The sequence below is a fragment of the Artibeus jamaicensis genome, unplaced genomic scaffold (assembly GCF_021234435.1).
Source record: "Artibeus jamaicensis isolate MK-2021 breed Jamaican fruit bat unplaced genomic scaffold, CSHL_Jam_final scaffold_1283, whole genome shotgun sequence".
Classification (NCBI taxonomy): domain Eukaryota; kingdom Metazoa; phylum Chordata; class Mammalia; order Chiroptera; family Phyllostomidae; genus Artibeus; species Artibeus jamaicensis.
In genome coordinates, this window is record NW_026522028.1 from 19,572,288 (window position 1) to 19,587,250 (window position 14,963).

The 14,963-nt window shown below is 40.6% G+C and overlaps 1 protein-coding gene across 2 annotated transcripts in view; it reads right to left on the minus strand.

Annotated features, from left to right (window-relative positions):
• GLRA2 (glycine receptor alpha 2) overlaps window positions 1-14,963 on the minus strand; it is a 173,549-nt gene that overhangs the window by 89,759 nt on the left and 68,827 nt on the right. For both annotated transcript variants that reach the window (XM_037157540.2, XM_037157541.2), the window contains exons 5-7: window positions 10,399-10,481; window positions 7,465-7,602; window positions 5,659-5,873 (exon numbers count right to left, since the gene is read on the minus strand). In XM_037157540.2, coding sequence (XP_037013435.1) covers window positions 5,659-5,873; window positions 7,465-7,602; window positions 10,399-10,481 — 436 coding nt within the window. The remainder of the gene's footprint in view (window positions 1-5,658; window positions 5,874-7,464; window positions 7,603-10,398; window positions 10,482-14,963) is intronic.

Sequence of the window (14,963 nt, forward strand, 5' to 3'; positions counted from 1 at the left end):
ACAACAACACGCCCAGCCTTCAGTCTGCCACAAGGGGTTTTATGCTCCAAACGGTTAGAACATTATCAGCTGGACAGTTTCTTGGAGGTTGGCAGAGATGTATATTTTAAAAACTAGTTTTACAGCTTCAGATGCTATGGTATCTACGAAATAGATAATATGCTGGCATTTCATTATCCTGTGTTTAGAGAAGAGATTGAACTTCTGAAAGACCAAACCAAACCAGACCAAACAAAGCAAAAACCACTAAAGGCTTTGGTTGGCAAGGAGGCAGGAAAGGAACTTGGAATCAATAAACATAAGTTTCTTACTTTAAATGTGTTTAACTTTTGTGAAGCATGTTGGAAACCTGCCCAGGTTGTCTTCTAGAGAAGCTCATTTTATAAGTGTAGCCCAAATACGAGTAGGAAGTCCTCACTGCCTGGAACGACCTGTACTTCCTCCTGCTTCACCTGTTTAATCTGCCTGATAGATTCAGCTCAGGCTCCCTCCTTCAGGCCTTTCTCCTAACATTGTTCTTTCCCTCCTTCTCAGACTCCTTCCCTCTTTCCTTCCATACTCTTTCCCTCCATTTCTCCTTCTTCCTTTTAATAGGTTAAGCATCTTTATTTTTTAAAGATTTTATTTTATTTATTTTTAGAGATGGGGAAGAAGGGAGGGAGAAAGAGAGGGAGAGAAATATCAATGTGTTGTTGTGCCTCTCGCACGTCCCCTACCAGGGACCAGCCTGCAAGTCAGGCATGTGCCCTGACTAGGAATTGAACTGGCGGCCCTTTGGTTCACAGGCTGGCACTCAACCCACTGAGCCACATCAGCCAGCGCAGGTTAGGCCTCCTTGTTATTGTTCTTACACAGTCATGTGTTACTTAATGACAGGAATACATTCTATTATTGTATCATTAGATGATGTCATCATTGTGGGAACATCAAAGTGCACTTATACAAAGTAGAGCCTCCTACACACCTAGGCTATGTTGTATAGCCTGTTGCGAAAGACTAGACATTTAAAAGGAATTAATTGAAGTAATGGATTTTGTGGATGTTAACAGTGCTGTGGCATTTTCCCTACTCTCCTAAAGATGGGGAGAGGTGATTTATTCAGTGCCACCCTTGTAGGGGAAGAAATGGGCATCTTTTCCATGTGTCATGTGTCTGCTGAGCTGCTCAAATTCCAACCACTTGCCCTGCATCAGAGAGTAGAAGAGTTCTTAGGAGAACCTGCCACGGGTCCTCAGTAGTTTAGGTTTTGTATGCAAACATGGACACTGGTGCTTGTTTCTTACCTGGATATGCTGTGAAGGATGTAGGCTGGCTGGAAGATCCAAAGTGGTAAGGTGAAGGTAGAAGGGTTACCAGTTATTTAAGTTGCATTTCCACTATTTAGTAAGGCAAGGATGCATGTTCTTGGTGGACCAAATAGGTGGTGTGGAAGGTAGCCAGATGTGAATCGTCTTGAAAACATACCAACAAGGAGGGCTGTCTACTTGGGTAAGGAGACCCCAGGAGTAAGAAGTTGCATGCGATGTGATGCTAGGAGGCGAGAGCTTAGATGTGATTGTAAGACATCATCCAGAGAGTGCTTTATTCATCTAGGAATGGTATACTGTATGGGACCCCCAGACATCTTTAAAGAATGCAAGTTCAACTCACAAGAAGATTGGGATTTGGACGCTTGCCATTAGAGAAAGCAAGACTTAGAATACAACAGTGTCAGTCACATACAACCTTTTCCCTTTCACCCTCAGCCCTCAATAAGAGTGAAGTAAGTAACAGGATTGGGAAGAGAATTGGAAAAGCAAGGGGAGGAACAGACCGTGTGCCCACCTCCCTGCACATCCTCAAGCCAAAGGTCAGGCCTGAGCTGGGGGCAAGGGAGGGAAAGGCCATTGCACTGGGCATGACTCTGAAGTTTGTTTCAGATGGAGATCTGATAATGGGCTATCTAAAGGACCACCAATATTTTGGCTGTCTATTAGATGGTAAAATCCACAGTTGTTCATTCTGAGTCTAATGGCCTGCCATGTAGTCATGGAGAATCTATGGCATCTCACTGAAGTGTCTTCCAGGGGCAGGGAAAACAGAACAAATAGAGGATGTTTAATGGTACTGATTGGAAAAAAACAAAGCCATTTCTTATTCATTCCCTCCGGAACTTAACTCATTCAATAAACTGTCTACCTATGAAAAACGCATGTGTGTACACACAATCATATGATCCACTTTGGCTCCTCTCATTCGCAGGATGACTATACCCAAATAATGAGCCATGCAGAGAATGTGCTGTCTTCTATCCAAAGGGCCCTGTTTGAGTCTTCTATAACTTCCCATCATACTGAGAACAATAACAGCAAAAATAGCCAGAAGGAATTGAGTGGGCTAAATACGTTATCTTGGTAATGCCGCATCTCATCCTCCTTTAATTTTTGAAAGAGGTAGATAATATTAGTCTCACTTTAGAAATGAGTGACTAGGCTTGGAGAGGATGAGTGAAGTGGAGGTTCTGAGTTTTCAATCCAGGCCTGCCTGTGTTTCAAAATATATCTTTGTGGCTATATTCTTCACTTCCCAAAGTCAACTTGAGAACTTCTAGAAAGAGAGATGTAGTTGTACTACTTTAGAGAAATTCCATTCCTCTATTGTATATGTTATAAAATTATGAGATTCCTCCATATATTAACACTCTAATATTTTTCTGTGAAACTTTTCCCATGGGTTCTACTTTAAGTCTATTTTATTTTCTACATGGTCTCACATGGTCTAATGAACATGGCTGTTCATGAGTTTATTTTATCCATTCAATGAGGATATATCAATCATCTAGACTAAGTCACACACCATTTTAGACACTGAAGTTTACATGATGAACAGCACAACATTTTTTCCTGGAGGGAACATGCATCTCATTGGGCATCTTACCATCAGGGATGTCCAACCTGCAGTCTGTGGGCCACATGGGGCCCAGGATGGCTGTGAATGCAGCCCAACACAAAGTCATAAATTTACTTAAAACATGATGAGTTTTCTGTGATTATATGCTTCAGTGTATTCAACATGCGGCCCAAGACAACTCTTCTTCTTCCAGGGTGGCCCAGAGATGCCAAAAGGTTGGATACCGCTGCAGAACAAACCTCATTCACTCTAATCATCCTCAGTGCCTTCTTTTTTACATTGCAAAGTAAAATTTAAAACCTGGGTACATATGCCTTCTGGAACACAGTAAGAAACATGCACTCATATACAAATATATTGTAATGATCAGACTCACAAAAGCAAAAACAAAATCCCAAATATCCAAGATGGTAAAATAAATGATGATTGACATTAGATAGACTATTAAGTCTTTGAAAATTATGTTTATGATGGATTTTTAATACCATGGGAAATAGTGTAGAACTGTGTAAAAATTAGATCTCAGTTTTCTGTGTGTGCACCTGCGTGGGTTTGCCTACAAGTGTGAATAGAAAAAAATAAAGGGTGGAAGGAGGTACACCAAAAATCTTAACAACAGTTCTTAACCGGATGGCTAACATTAATAATATTTTCTGTGTTTTCTATCTTTTCTCTAACAAGCATTCTTACCATCAAAATGCACTGTGCATACCTATCTGTGAAGGGCGTTGTCATAGGCCCCAGGACACCTTTACAGTCGGCGTAGCGGAGCATCTGCTCAGTGACTGCAGTATTTATAAATTAAAATGAGTATCGGTGTGTGTATGTGGAGGGGGTCAATTCTTTATTTTCCATGACTCACTTTTCATCCCATTTTTCTTTCTCACTGTCATGCATATGAGTCACATCTCTTCACAGTGAGCAGAGAGCCAACTGTGTTTAATAATAGCCCAAGAAAAATACACGTAGGAAGCTAAACCTGATGGCAAGAGGGTAACCACTGTGAGTTCAGAGCCCAGAATAAAGTGAGTTTCAATTATACCCTCATTTGGTTCCTGATTATCTCTACATGCAAAGATCACCGATCAGTGGCCACATATTTAACAATAGTTTTGACCACTGATGTAGAATTGTAATGGCTAATAGGAATGAATGACAAATTTACAAACACTGAAGCTCCCATTTTGAAAATAAATGGCTACTATTTTTATAGCCATAAGTGGTTGGAGGCTAAATGTCTTCGTTTTGATATTATCTACGTACAATTTGTCACCGATACTTCAGCTGTCTATTCAATTGTAAAATGAAGGGTTTTGTAGTTCTGGGTTTAATGATGTGGCACGCAGTGATGGCAGTGACCAAAGAGAAATAAGCAAACAGATCTGTTTGGGAGGGGGCACAGTGTGGGTTAAAATTTTGAGTAGGTAAAATTCATTGTGATTGTGTAGCTGAAAAAAAAGGCTGTGAGTATTTTTGACATCTCTATTCCATCAGAAATATGACAGGTATTTTGTACTATTTGTTCTAGATAATAAAAATATCAGAGACAGATCTCTTCCTTTCTCTGTTAGCATACAGCATCTAATATCTATCTTCGGAGGCCAGGCACTTGGAAAGTTTGTATAACTGTTTGCCCCAGTATCCAGTCCATCTCCATTACAGCTACAGACCTCTTGCTATGTCACCTTATCTTCCAATGTGGGAAATAACTCGGGACACGATCTAGCATTTCTCATCGTGTGACATGCAGTACAACTGAACCTGAGCTCAGGCCATCAAGGATATGGGATTACATCTCAGGTATTTTCTCGAAATGGCTTTTGGAGAGACTGCCGAACCAGTACGAGGCAGTATACACTGAATATGAAACTGAGTTCGTTGAAGCCAATGGCTCCGTGTACTCAGGGAAAGGGGGAAACACACAGAGGCGCACTTCTGGGGAGCTGGGGCATTTCACCAGCGGGATAGGTATCATTACTTGCTTAAGCACTATGTACAAACACACAGAGAGGGCTTGCCTTACATAACAATAGACGATGCAGCCCTTATGAAGTATTACTTGACTTGCCATAAAATGTCTATGTGTCCCTGATATACATCCCACTCTTCTCTGGCAACCTCCCACAGTTGCCAGAACATCCACCACCTTGAAGGACTCCGCTGATCTTTCTCTAGCCAACTGTGTCACTCAAAAACAGTAGTGTGTCAGCCACTATGGGAAATGAAGGCATAACAAAGATTCATGTATATGATTTGCTGCACCCTAATATTATATATTATGTACACGCACACTCATGGAGATGGCTTTTCTGTGCAGACTGCCAGGAGATTAATTCAAACCTTTATTACTGTAAGTGACTTTACTGAGCGTACGAATCACAATAGCTTCACCACTAAAAAGTTGACCATACAGCCTCAGTAGCATCAATCTTACTCCAGTTCCTGCAAGCTGAGTGGCTCAGCAACAACATGAGGTCAAAAGCACTCAAGGGTTCCTTTGACAGAATTCCCGAGCCATGTTTCTGCCTCCGCTCATTTGTCCTCTCCCCATCCGATTCCCCTCTTCCTTAATTGACCTGATTACAAAGTTACCTCACGTCCTCAGATCTCTAATGCTCTCAAACTCAGCTCTCCATTCTCTTAACCGTATTTGCATCTCCAACAGTGTTACAGGGTGATAAACACTTCTGTTCTCCCAGCATCCTCCAGCCCACAAAACCTTGACAAACTTCTCAGGTCACGTGTTGACAAGTGAGGGGATTTGCTTACCTTTGGCAGAGATGCCCTGGAGCCTGAACTCTGGGTGGTCATTGTTAAAACCGTGGTGATGCCCAGTGCGACCCGGGCAGGGGCTGCATCCATGTTTATCCAAAAGGAGACCCAGGACAAAATAACTATCAGGAGGCTGGGGATATACATCTGGATCAAGTAATATCCCATCTGGCGTTCCAGGTGAAACTTAACCTCGATGCAGGTGAACTTTCCTGGAAGGCAAGAAATGACGATTTAAATTCCAGTTGGAATTTATCTTTTCTATTACAGACTGCCACATCATTTGAAAAATAAGACTATTATGATGGATTTGGGAGATTTTATAAAATGCTCACCTGGCATAAGCAATTGAACTTTTTTGCAACTTAACCAGAAAAAGACAGTGTGAGAGCGAGCAAGCTGAGGAGTCACTGGACCAAAACTGTGTGGGATATTTCATTTTCAAAATCTGTGCTTTTTGCACCTTGATTATTTAGACAGAACTTCAGAATTTGCAAGACCGGCATAAACTGACATAGTGAAATAAAATATTCATAGTTTGTGGGGTTATATAGCATCAAATATATAACCTATCACATATATGTATAGCATATAGTATCCAGCATAAAATATATAATATATAACATGTAATAGGTAATATTTGAAACCATTCCCTCTGAAGTAGTAAAGTTCACCTCGGCCTCCCAAAGTATTTGACTAATTGTATATTTTTGTGGTAACAATAGCAAGAGGAAAGTACATATTTGTATCATCCATGCATATAATTTAGTCATTGTGAAAGTTTCCTAGCCTTTTGAGTAATTGCTTGAGGACATTTAGAATATTTCCAGAACCTGTTTACAATGCTACACTGCCTATAAAAAAGAGTGCACATACAGATATTAAAACTGAACATACTGCGGAGAGAGAGATGTTCCCGCTCCTTGCTACTTTCTCCCTCTTTAACTGGCTGGGAGTTAGAGCCCCAGAAGGTAATTTGGCTTAGTCCACACCAGTTATAAGAGAGGGCTGGAGTCTTCCTGGTCAGGAGGAACCCTGGGAATCAGGTTGCAGTTGCTTTGTAGGAAACATTGTTGACTGCTGAAACAAGTGTTCGTGGACCATTCTGCTCAGCAAGGGACCTGGAGCAGTCACTGCACGAAGCATCATATCTCAATTGCCTATGTACAGTCAGCTTCTGTGCTATCAAACCTGGGACAGTCGTATGAAAAGCCATCAATTGTACTGAGCAGGCATAATCTTCCAGGTAACAACAGATGCCCACTGTTGCTACCAACTCAAATTCTTCCCCCGCCCCATGTGTCTGTCAGCACTGCTGACAATGCTTGTCTTCAGAGCCCGCTGAATCCCAGCCAGCTGACTTTCCTCCAAAGTCCTATTATTGTCCAGTACTGGAGCGCACAATAGCTGTGTTCCTGGGTTTGCAATAATCTATGTTATTACTCCTCTCTTCCACTAAGACAGACAGTGCGCATTGCCCTGAGGATTCCATGTCAAAAGGGGCTGCCAGGGAGCTGGCCAGAATTTACACGCTTCCTGCACCACTGACAAGGTCTCGTACACCTTTTCTCAGACTTGTTGACAGAAGATAGTCAGCAAGAGAACAGGAGAAGTTTCCCAGATCGTTCTCCTTCTCTCTCTGTTTTGGAAACATTCTCTGTTGTGCTCACTGACCTATTCCAGAGGGTATAGAAATCTTATCTGTGGAGGGGGTTTGGGGCCAAGCCCAGGCCCTTCCCTTTAGCTCCATTTTCTTGGTAAATATGCAGCAATTAAAGCCATAGCAGCTGAAAGAAAACTTACCAGTGTTGTAGTGTTTTGTGCAGTAGCCAAGTTCCTTCTCTTCTTTCAAAATAAACTGAGGCAGAGTCAATCCTTCGGCAACTTGAACTGGACCATCACTCAGCCACTCAAATATCAGGTCATTCATCGTGTACCCAACTGGGGGAAACAAAGCACAGTGAGAACATGAATGCATCTTCCCATGGAACCTTGGAAGGCGAGCCATATAAAGAAACAAATAAGGAAATCATCTAAAGTAAGCAGACACGTGCTCAATCCGTTCCAGAGAAATTGCAATAAAATAGCTGCAGTCATCATGGCAACTACATGTTATTGGAGCCAAAGAACTTGAAGGCAGCGAGCTATTTCTGAATGTTTTTTCCTGTTGAATAAGACAATGGAATCTATCCAGTCCATTTTCTCCTGCCTTCTTCACCAGATCTTTCTGAACAACAAACAAGTAAACAAACATAACCTTTTAGAGACTGTCTTTACTTGAAAGAGCTCTGTATGTGGTAGTCCAATAAGACAACACAATTTGTGGTGCTAGCCTTAATATTTCAAATGAAATACATTCCTTTTTTTTTCTTTTCAAAGATTTTATTTATTTAGAGGGGAAGGGAGAGGGAAAGAGAGGGAGAGAAATATCAATATGTCATTGCCTCTCATGTGGACCCCACTGGGGACCTGACCCGCAACCCAGGCATCTGCCCTGACTGTGAATCTAACTGGTGACCCTTTCATTTGCAGACAGGCACCCAATCCACTGAGCAATGTGGTTCCTCTCCTAGGGTCTATTAGCTTTGTTTTCAGAAAACTGATGTTATGGTCCTTATGGTTAATCCTTAGTTACTTTAGTAAGTGGGAAGGCTAGAGACAGGGAACCTAAGAAGAAGTTGCAGAATATGCAAGTGAAGCATCTTTATTGGCGCTGGTGTCTTGCTAAATGGGTCTACTCATCACAATGATTCACATGAAGTAAAACATTCTCTATATGTATGGCCATATTATTATATGACTCTTGAACCAAAGTAAGATTCCTATCAGTTCACGAAACCAAAATTAGCTCTTAGTCTCCAAGCTCCTGTTAGGTGGGTTATCATCTATAATATGCTATAAAATGCTTTTGGGTCTTTCTGCACTCCAGAAATGAAGGCTACTCTTCCTTCAGACTCCATTTCCCTCTCCTCTTGCTTTGTGATATCTGAACTCTGAACTCAGAGTGAGGAGGACAGGGGGTATTATGTGAGGTTTTGATTGGCTGATACATGTTGATTATGTTTATAGGTTCTTATAATCCTTTACTGCAACTTAGTGACTCTTCAAACCTACCTAGCATTCAATGGCAAAATCAACTGGAGTCTACTTTCTCCTTTCTTTGGACCATCTTTTCCATTCAAAGTTGAAAAATAATATGAAAAGCAAGGAACTACAAAGAGGACCCTGTATAAGTATTGACAGTTTACAGAGAGAATGGCCAACCCTCTTGCCATGCTATACAAGTACTTGGGTATCTGCAGCAAGTACTAGAATCTCATCAAGTGCCCCATGTGCTTGTCTGGCAAGCTTCTCGCTGGCCACTGCAGTAATAGTCCTTGTCAACCAGCCTGAAGAGCCAGCCTGGGCAGACAGATGAGGTAAAGAGGTGGAGAAGGAGGAGATAATATGAGGGTAGAAAAGTAAAGAGTATTTTCTACCCTTCACACTCAAAGTTAGTGGTAAGCACATCACTGCTTCTCTGATTTTCCCCCTTCTAGGTCCTGCGGGTACCAACCATGTTTACTAATTGGGGTTTTTTAAGCCTCGAAGGAGTCTCAGATGACAGCTATGACTGCTGTTTTATACAGAGCGTATGTGTTGGGTTGAGGCCAGGGTGAGTTTGGAGCAGTAGAGAAGACACAAAGAAGGAATTGTTCTGTCAGAAAGAAAGTGTGTTTCTTCCCTTGTTCCTCAAGAGAAGGGCTGATAGGGGAAAGTAGAGTATGTAAAGTTTAGTATTAAGAAGAAATTCTCATTTTATCTCTGACAGCTTCTTAAAACAAAGACATTTCATGAAGTTGTTTGTTTCCGTAGGCAGTTTCAACAGACTTCTATGGTGATTTTAAATGATTGGTAGGGATCCCTGTCACTGGCTCTTTTTAAATAACAGTTGATATGTCTTTTAATATGTATTATTTATTATTTTTCTAAATCAAGAAGTCACAAGTATTTCCTCATTAAATCCCTTAACATCCCTGTCGGTCAGTGGGACTTATTAGTCTGTACATTTTACAAGTAGAGAAACTGACAGGGTAAGCCACAACAATTTCCTGTCTCTTGCCTGGAAATCCCATTACCTTGGAGGAATTAGCAGCTTATGGCAGGTGTCAAAGAGTTCAGTGGTGTCAGGGCTAAGGAATAAAGGGGACGAAGTAGACAGCATTTCTCTGCTGTCTGTACCAGGCCTTAATGTGCCCACTGCCCATCTAAAGGAGGTGCCTCTCATCCCACATCATCTCCTGCCTCTCAGCTTTGAATCCTCTTCTGACTAAGGCTCCTGTATCTTGGCCTTGGCCTCAAATCAATTACCCCTCCATGCCCAGATTCCTTTGGGGCGATAGTCCATATGAGCATAAGCAAGAAAGAAATGCACTTTTCTGATTAGAGAGCAATTCATGATAGAGCTTGAATGACTAATACACTTCATTTTCCCAGGAGACACTTTCATTTCAAAGAAAAGCTCATTCAATCTGGATTGGTTTTTAGAAAGGTGAGTTATTTGGCATTTCACCTGGAAAAATGGTCTATTACATGTGAGATGTGCACATACACTTTTGCTTGGCCTTTTATTAGGGCCCTGGGAGTTGGGACATAGGTAGAGAATGAGACTTCTGGGTCTTTTCTCCTTAATGACACAGTAGAAACCAGGTTATGGATTGAAACAAACAGGCAGTCATTCCAACTGCGGCGACTTACAACTCTCCAGCTGCATTGTACAAGTCTGGACATCCATTGGAAAGTTCTTCAAGTCCATGGGACAGGATAAGGTCAAAGTGAGCCTTAGGAAATCAAAAATATAAATACATAAGTGAATAAATAAAGAAATCAGCAATTTCTTGAGGAACCAAAAATACATTTGGTATTAAAGCAAAGTAACACTGATTCAAACAATGACATCTGAGTTCTCATTCAAGGCAATACTTTTTGTTTTTTTTCAATGCTTTTTGTTTATAAAATTTACCATCATTGGTAGAATTTCACTATAATCCCTTATGCTCTATTTCCCATCCTCTAACCTCTGACTTCTACTTTCCCCAGTAGTCACGAGTCACAAGTGTACTCTACAATCAACAAGAGCACTGAGAAATCATGTAACCAGGACAATGGGCTCTTACCCACACTGCTGTCGAAAAGACAAACAGTTTATACTGTTTAAGATCTATGCTGTGGACAGGTGGACTTTGCTTCAATGACAATGAAGGATGTGATATGTGTGTTTGGTGGTGATTGGGCATCGGTTCTATTTTCCTCAAATGAGTGAATGTTAATGCCAATGCCATTTCATTTACTAATCTGTGGGGTTGGGTAAACAATCTATGGCAGCATTCATTCTAGAATTTTGACAAATCTGGAGCACATAATTTTGCAGAGCTGAAAGAAAAACATTTAAGGATAGTGGCTTGTACACAGTCTTCACTTCTCGGCACCCCAGGAGGCTACTCTGCTCCCCGCTTTCCCTTTATCCCTGACTTTTCTGAGCTTCTGCCAGCTCTGATCAAGCCTTATGTCACTGTGCTATTGTTTGAACTGCCATCTCTTTTCCACCGTTTTCTCTTTTTAGTCCTGAAGGAGACGGAGCATGCCTATCAGTTTCTATACTTCTGAGATTCAAGAAGGAAATTAAGATTGAGAATTAGCATATCTGGGTTCCCTTCCCAGTATCGCCTCAAACTGTCTCTGTCCCCAAAGCAAGACCTTAAACTTAATAAATGCTCATCTCTTTATCAAATGATGGGATAGTATAAAATGATGCTTCTTCTCATTTAGCTGCACCACTAGAATCCCTGTTATTCTCAAGGTCACTGCTCCAATTTCTGTTTCTTTCTCTGCAAAATCCTTTATACCCATAGGCCCCTCTGATTCCGGCCGAAATGTTCCCTTGCTGGCACGCTCATTCTCACTCTCCCCTACTGGTTCTCTTCTCTTTGCTTCTTTTGCTTCATTTTATACGTTCTATGTAAGCCAAGATGAAACAAAAACTAGTGGCATTGACTTTAAAGAAAGAAAAAAGTTGGGGTTTAAAGTGTGATTAGACATAAAAAAATCTACGCCGACCATCTTCAAACTAGTTAAAATCCAACAGCGATTGGGAAGAGCAAGACACAGAACACTGCAGTGTAATCTCAGTCATGTAAAAATATATTTTCATTCTTGGAGATAAGTACAATACTGTAAGAGTAGATATTTTTGGTTGGTAGGACGATTCATGTTTTGTTTTTCCTACTTATTTTGTATTATTTGTATGGACAAATATACGTTATTTGAAGATGTCTTTCATGTAATTAAACACATCTTCCAACAATAGCTTAAAGGTGAAATTATAAAATTCTGTTTTATTCAGTAATCTTGTGCTACTGTTCTTATTAAAATATTTTTATTGTTATTTAATTTTTTTCTATAAACATACAATATTTTGCCTTCATTTCTATACAAGTTCCCTAGCTTTTTTGGACTATTCTGAGAATACAAATACCATTTTTCTAAAGAGAAAACATAGATTTTTGAATCCTCAACAGCTGACTTAATGACATTTTAGAAAAAATCATTTTTGTCAGTCATGGAGTTCATTTAGAGATATAGGTTTGATATAGATATTTAGAATTTTCCACAGCATACTAGACTTTATATTTTGGAAAATACAGTTTTATTGAGATTAATGGCATGAACTTTTTAAAATAAAAGCACAGTAAAAGGAACCAAATGAAAATCTTCAGTAATAACTTTGTAAAAATCTGGTACTTTATTAAGGGATAAAAACCTCAAAAGAATCTATGGGTTTAATCTATGGGTTATTCACACAAGGACAATCTCTTCTTTTCTGTTTTTTAAAGAGGAAATATTTTCAAGCCCTGGCTGATGTGGCTCAGTAGACTGAGCGCAGGCCTGCCAACCCAAGGGTTGCAGGTTCGATTCTCAGTCAGGGCACATGCCTGGGTTGTGGGCCAGGTCCCCAGTATGGAGTATGCGAGAGGCAACCACACATTGAAGTTTCTCTCCCTCTTTCTCCTTCTCTTCCCCTCTCTCTGAAAATGAATGAATAAAATCTTTTCAAAAAAACAGGAAATATTTTCATCAAACAAAAATATGTTCCTCATACAAAAATAATCAGTGGGCATGTACAGAATTTATGTGTACGACAACCGGAAAATCTGGAAACTTTTTACTTACAAGAAATTAGAAAGTAATAATAGTGGACAAATACAGTTTCAAAAGCATGCAACATGGAATTCAACTGTATTTTGTTTGCTATTGGAAACAACCTAATTTTAATGCTCTTTTAAAAAAATATTTTATTTATTTATTTTTAGAGAAAGGGGACAGGAAGGAGGAAGAGTGGGAGAGAAACATCAATGTGTGGCTGCCTCTCATGTGTCCCCTACTGGGAATCAAACCAGTGACCCTTTGCTTCACAGGCCTGTGCTCAATCCACTGAGCTACACCAGCCAGGGCTAATTTTAATAGTCTCAATCATAGGTTTTCTAAGCGTGACTCTTCTGTGAACTCTTCACATTTATGTAGGGAGCAGAGGCCTCGCACGATTATTCCACCTTTGTGGCAGATCTGGGAATTCTTGGGATCAAACTATCACCAGCACGGAAAACTCTGCGGAGAGCAATTCGCAACCAGCATGCAACTGTCTCTGAATTCTGTCTCAGCTGAGAACTCAGTGGGTATTTCCCTTCTTCCTTATTTACTTTCCAATTTCCTTTCTAGATAGGTTTAGCATTGGAACCCACTGCAGGCCAACAGCTAGGAAGAAAGCAAACAGATCCGTGGTTTGCTAAATCATGTCATCAGCTGAGCAGATGGGAAGCAGTTGTAAAGATCTGCATCAGTCCCTTCCTTCATAAGCTACAGACCCCATGGTTTATGATGTTCAGTTTACTGCACATCTGCGGGCCTAAAGTGCACACTCCCCCTGGCATTATTTTTTTTCCCTTTTTCATTGGAGTTACTATAAAAGACAGTAAAATTACAAATATTGTTGTACTGTGATGACTTCTTTTTTCAGTGTGCAGATGATGTTTTGTTGATGTGTACACTTTTTTGTATATCTCTATCCACCTGTTTAACAAGCACCCAGATCCAGATTTAGAATGTTCCCATCACCCCAGGACGTTCCCTTGTGCTCTCCTCCTAGTCAAGGACCTTCAAAGGTAACCCCCACTGCTTTTATTGTTTTAAAGGTATTTTTTGATTTAAAAATATTTGGGGGGAAAATGAGCTTAACATTTTGTACGGGTGCAGAAATGGCATCGAAGGAGGCAAGCACATACGGCATCCTTTTTCCTGGATCTCCGTCTATGTTTGGTGGGTCTCATAGAAATTATTTTAATGGAACCTCAGACTGTTTGCTGGCAGACACCATCTACAGCATGTCAGATTTGCTCTCTGCTTTTTGCCATAATCTAAAATATGAAGGTCATTGCACCTAAGGGCAGCGAGCTGAGGCTGCCCATCTTCCATTTGATTTTTGTTAGAGAACTTATTTCCTGAAGCATTATCACACACACACACACACACGCACACACACACACTGTCTTTGTGGCCAGCATACAAGCTCCTGTTTGCTCAAGGGAAGGAGTGAAGTTTCGTTACAGAGAGGCCCTGCTTCTTTACTGAGAGTGAGAGCCTGAGAAAACATTTTGATTTTAGAGGCGAGAGAATAAAACACATAGGAGTCACACTCCCCAAATCGCACCTCCCTTCCTTACTGCCCTCGTATTTAGTCCACCTGGATCATACATCCAGCTCTTGGATTTACACCTCACTTGAAGTGTAAATGCCTAATAGATGCAGACAGTGTAGATGGTTTCAGTTCCTTTTAGATTTTTAAATCAAATGTTACATTTTTATATTTTTATTTCCTTATTTGTTCTATATTACAATGCAAGAACCACATAGGCTGGGACTCTGTTCTTTACCATCTAAAACAGTGCCTGTCACAGAGTAAGGGGTCCATAAATGTTTTTTACAAAATTTTAAATTTATTTTTTAAGATTTATTTAATTTTTGGAGGGGGGAGGGAGGGAGAAAGAGATGGAGAGGAACATCAATGTGTAGTTGCCTCTCACACACCCCCTACTGGTGACTTGCCCACAACCCAAACATGTGTCCTGACCAGGAATCAAACTGGCGACCCTTTGATCCGCAGGCAGGTGCTCAATCCACAGAGCCACACCAGCCAGGGCCATAAATATTTGTTGAAAAAGTAGATGAATCAGTGTCCTAAAGTTCTGGGGGAGAATTTCAGTCATTTA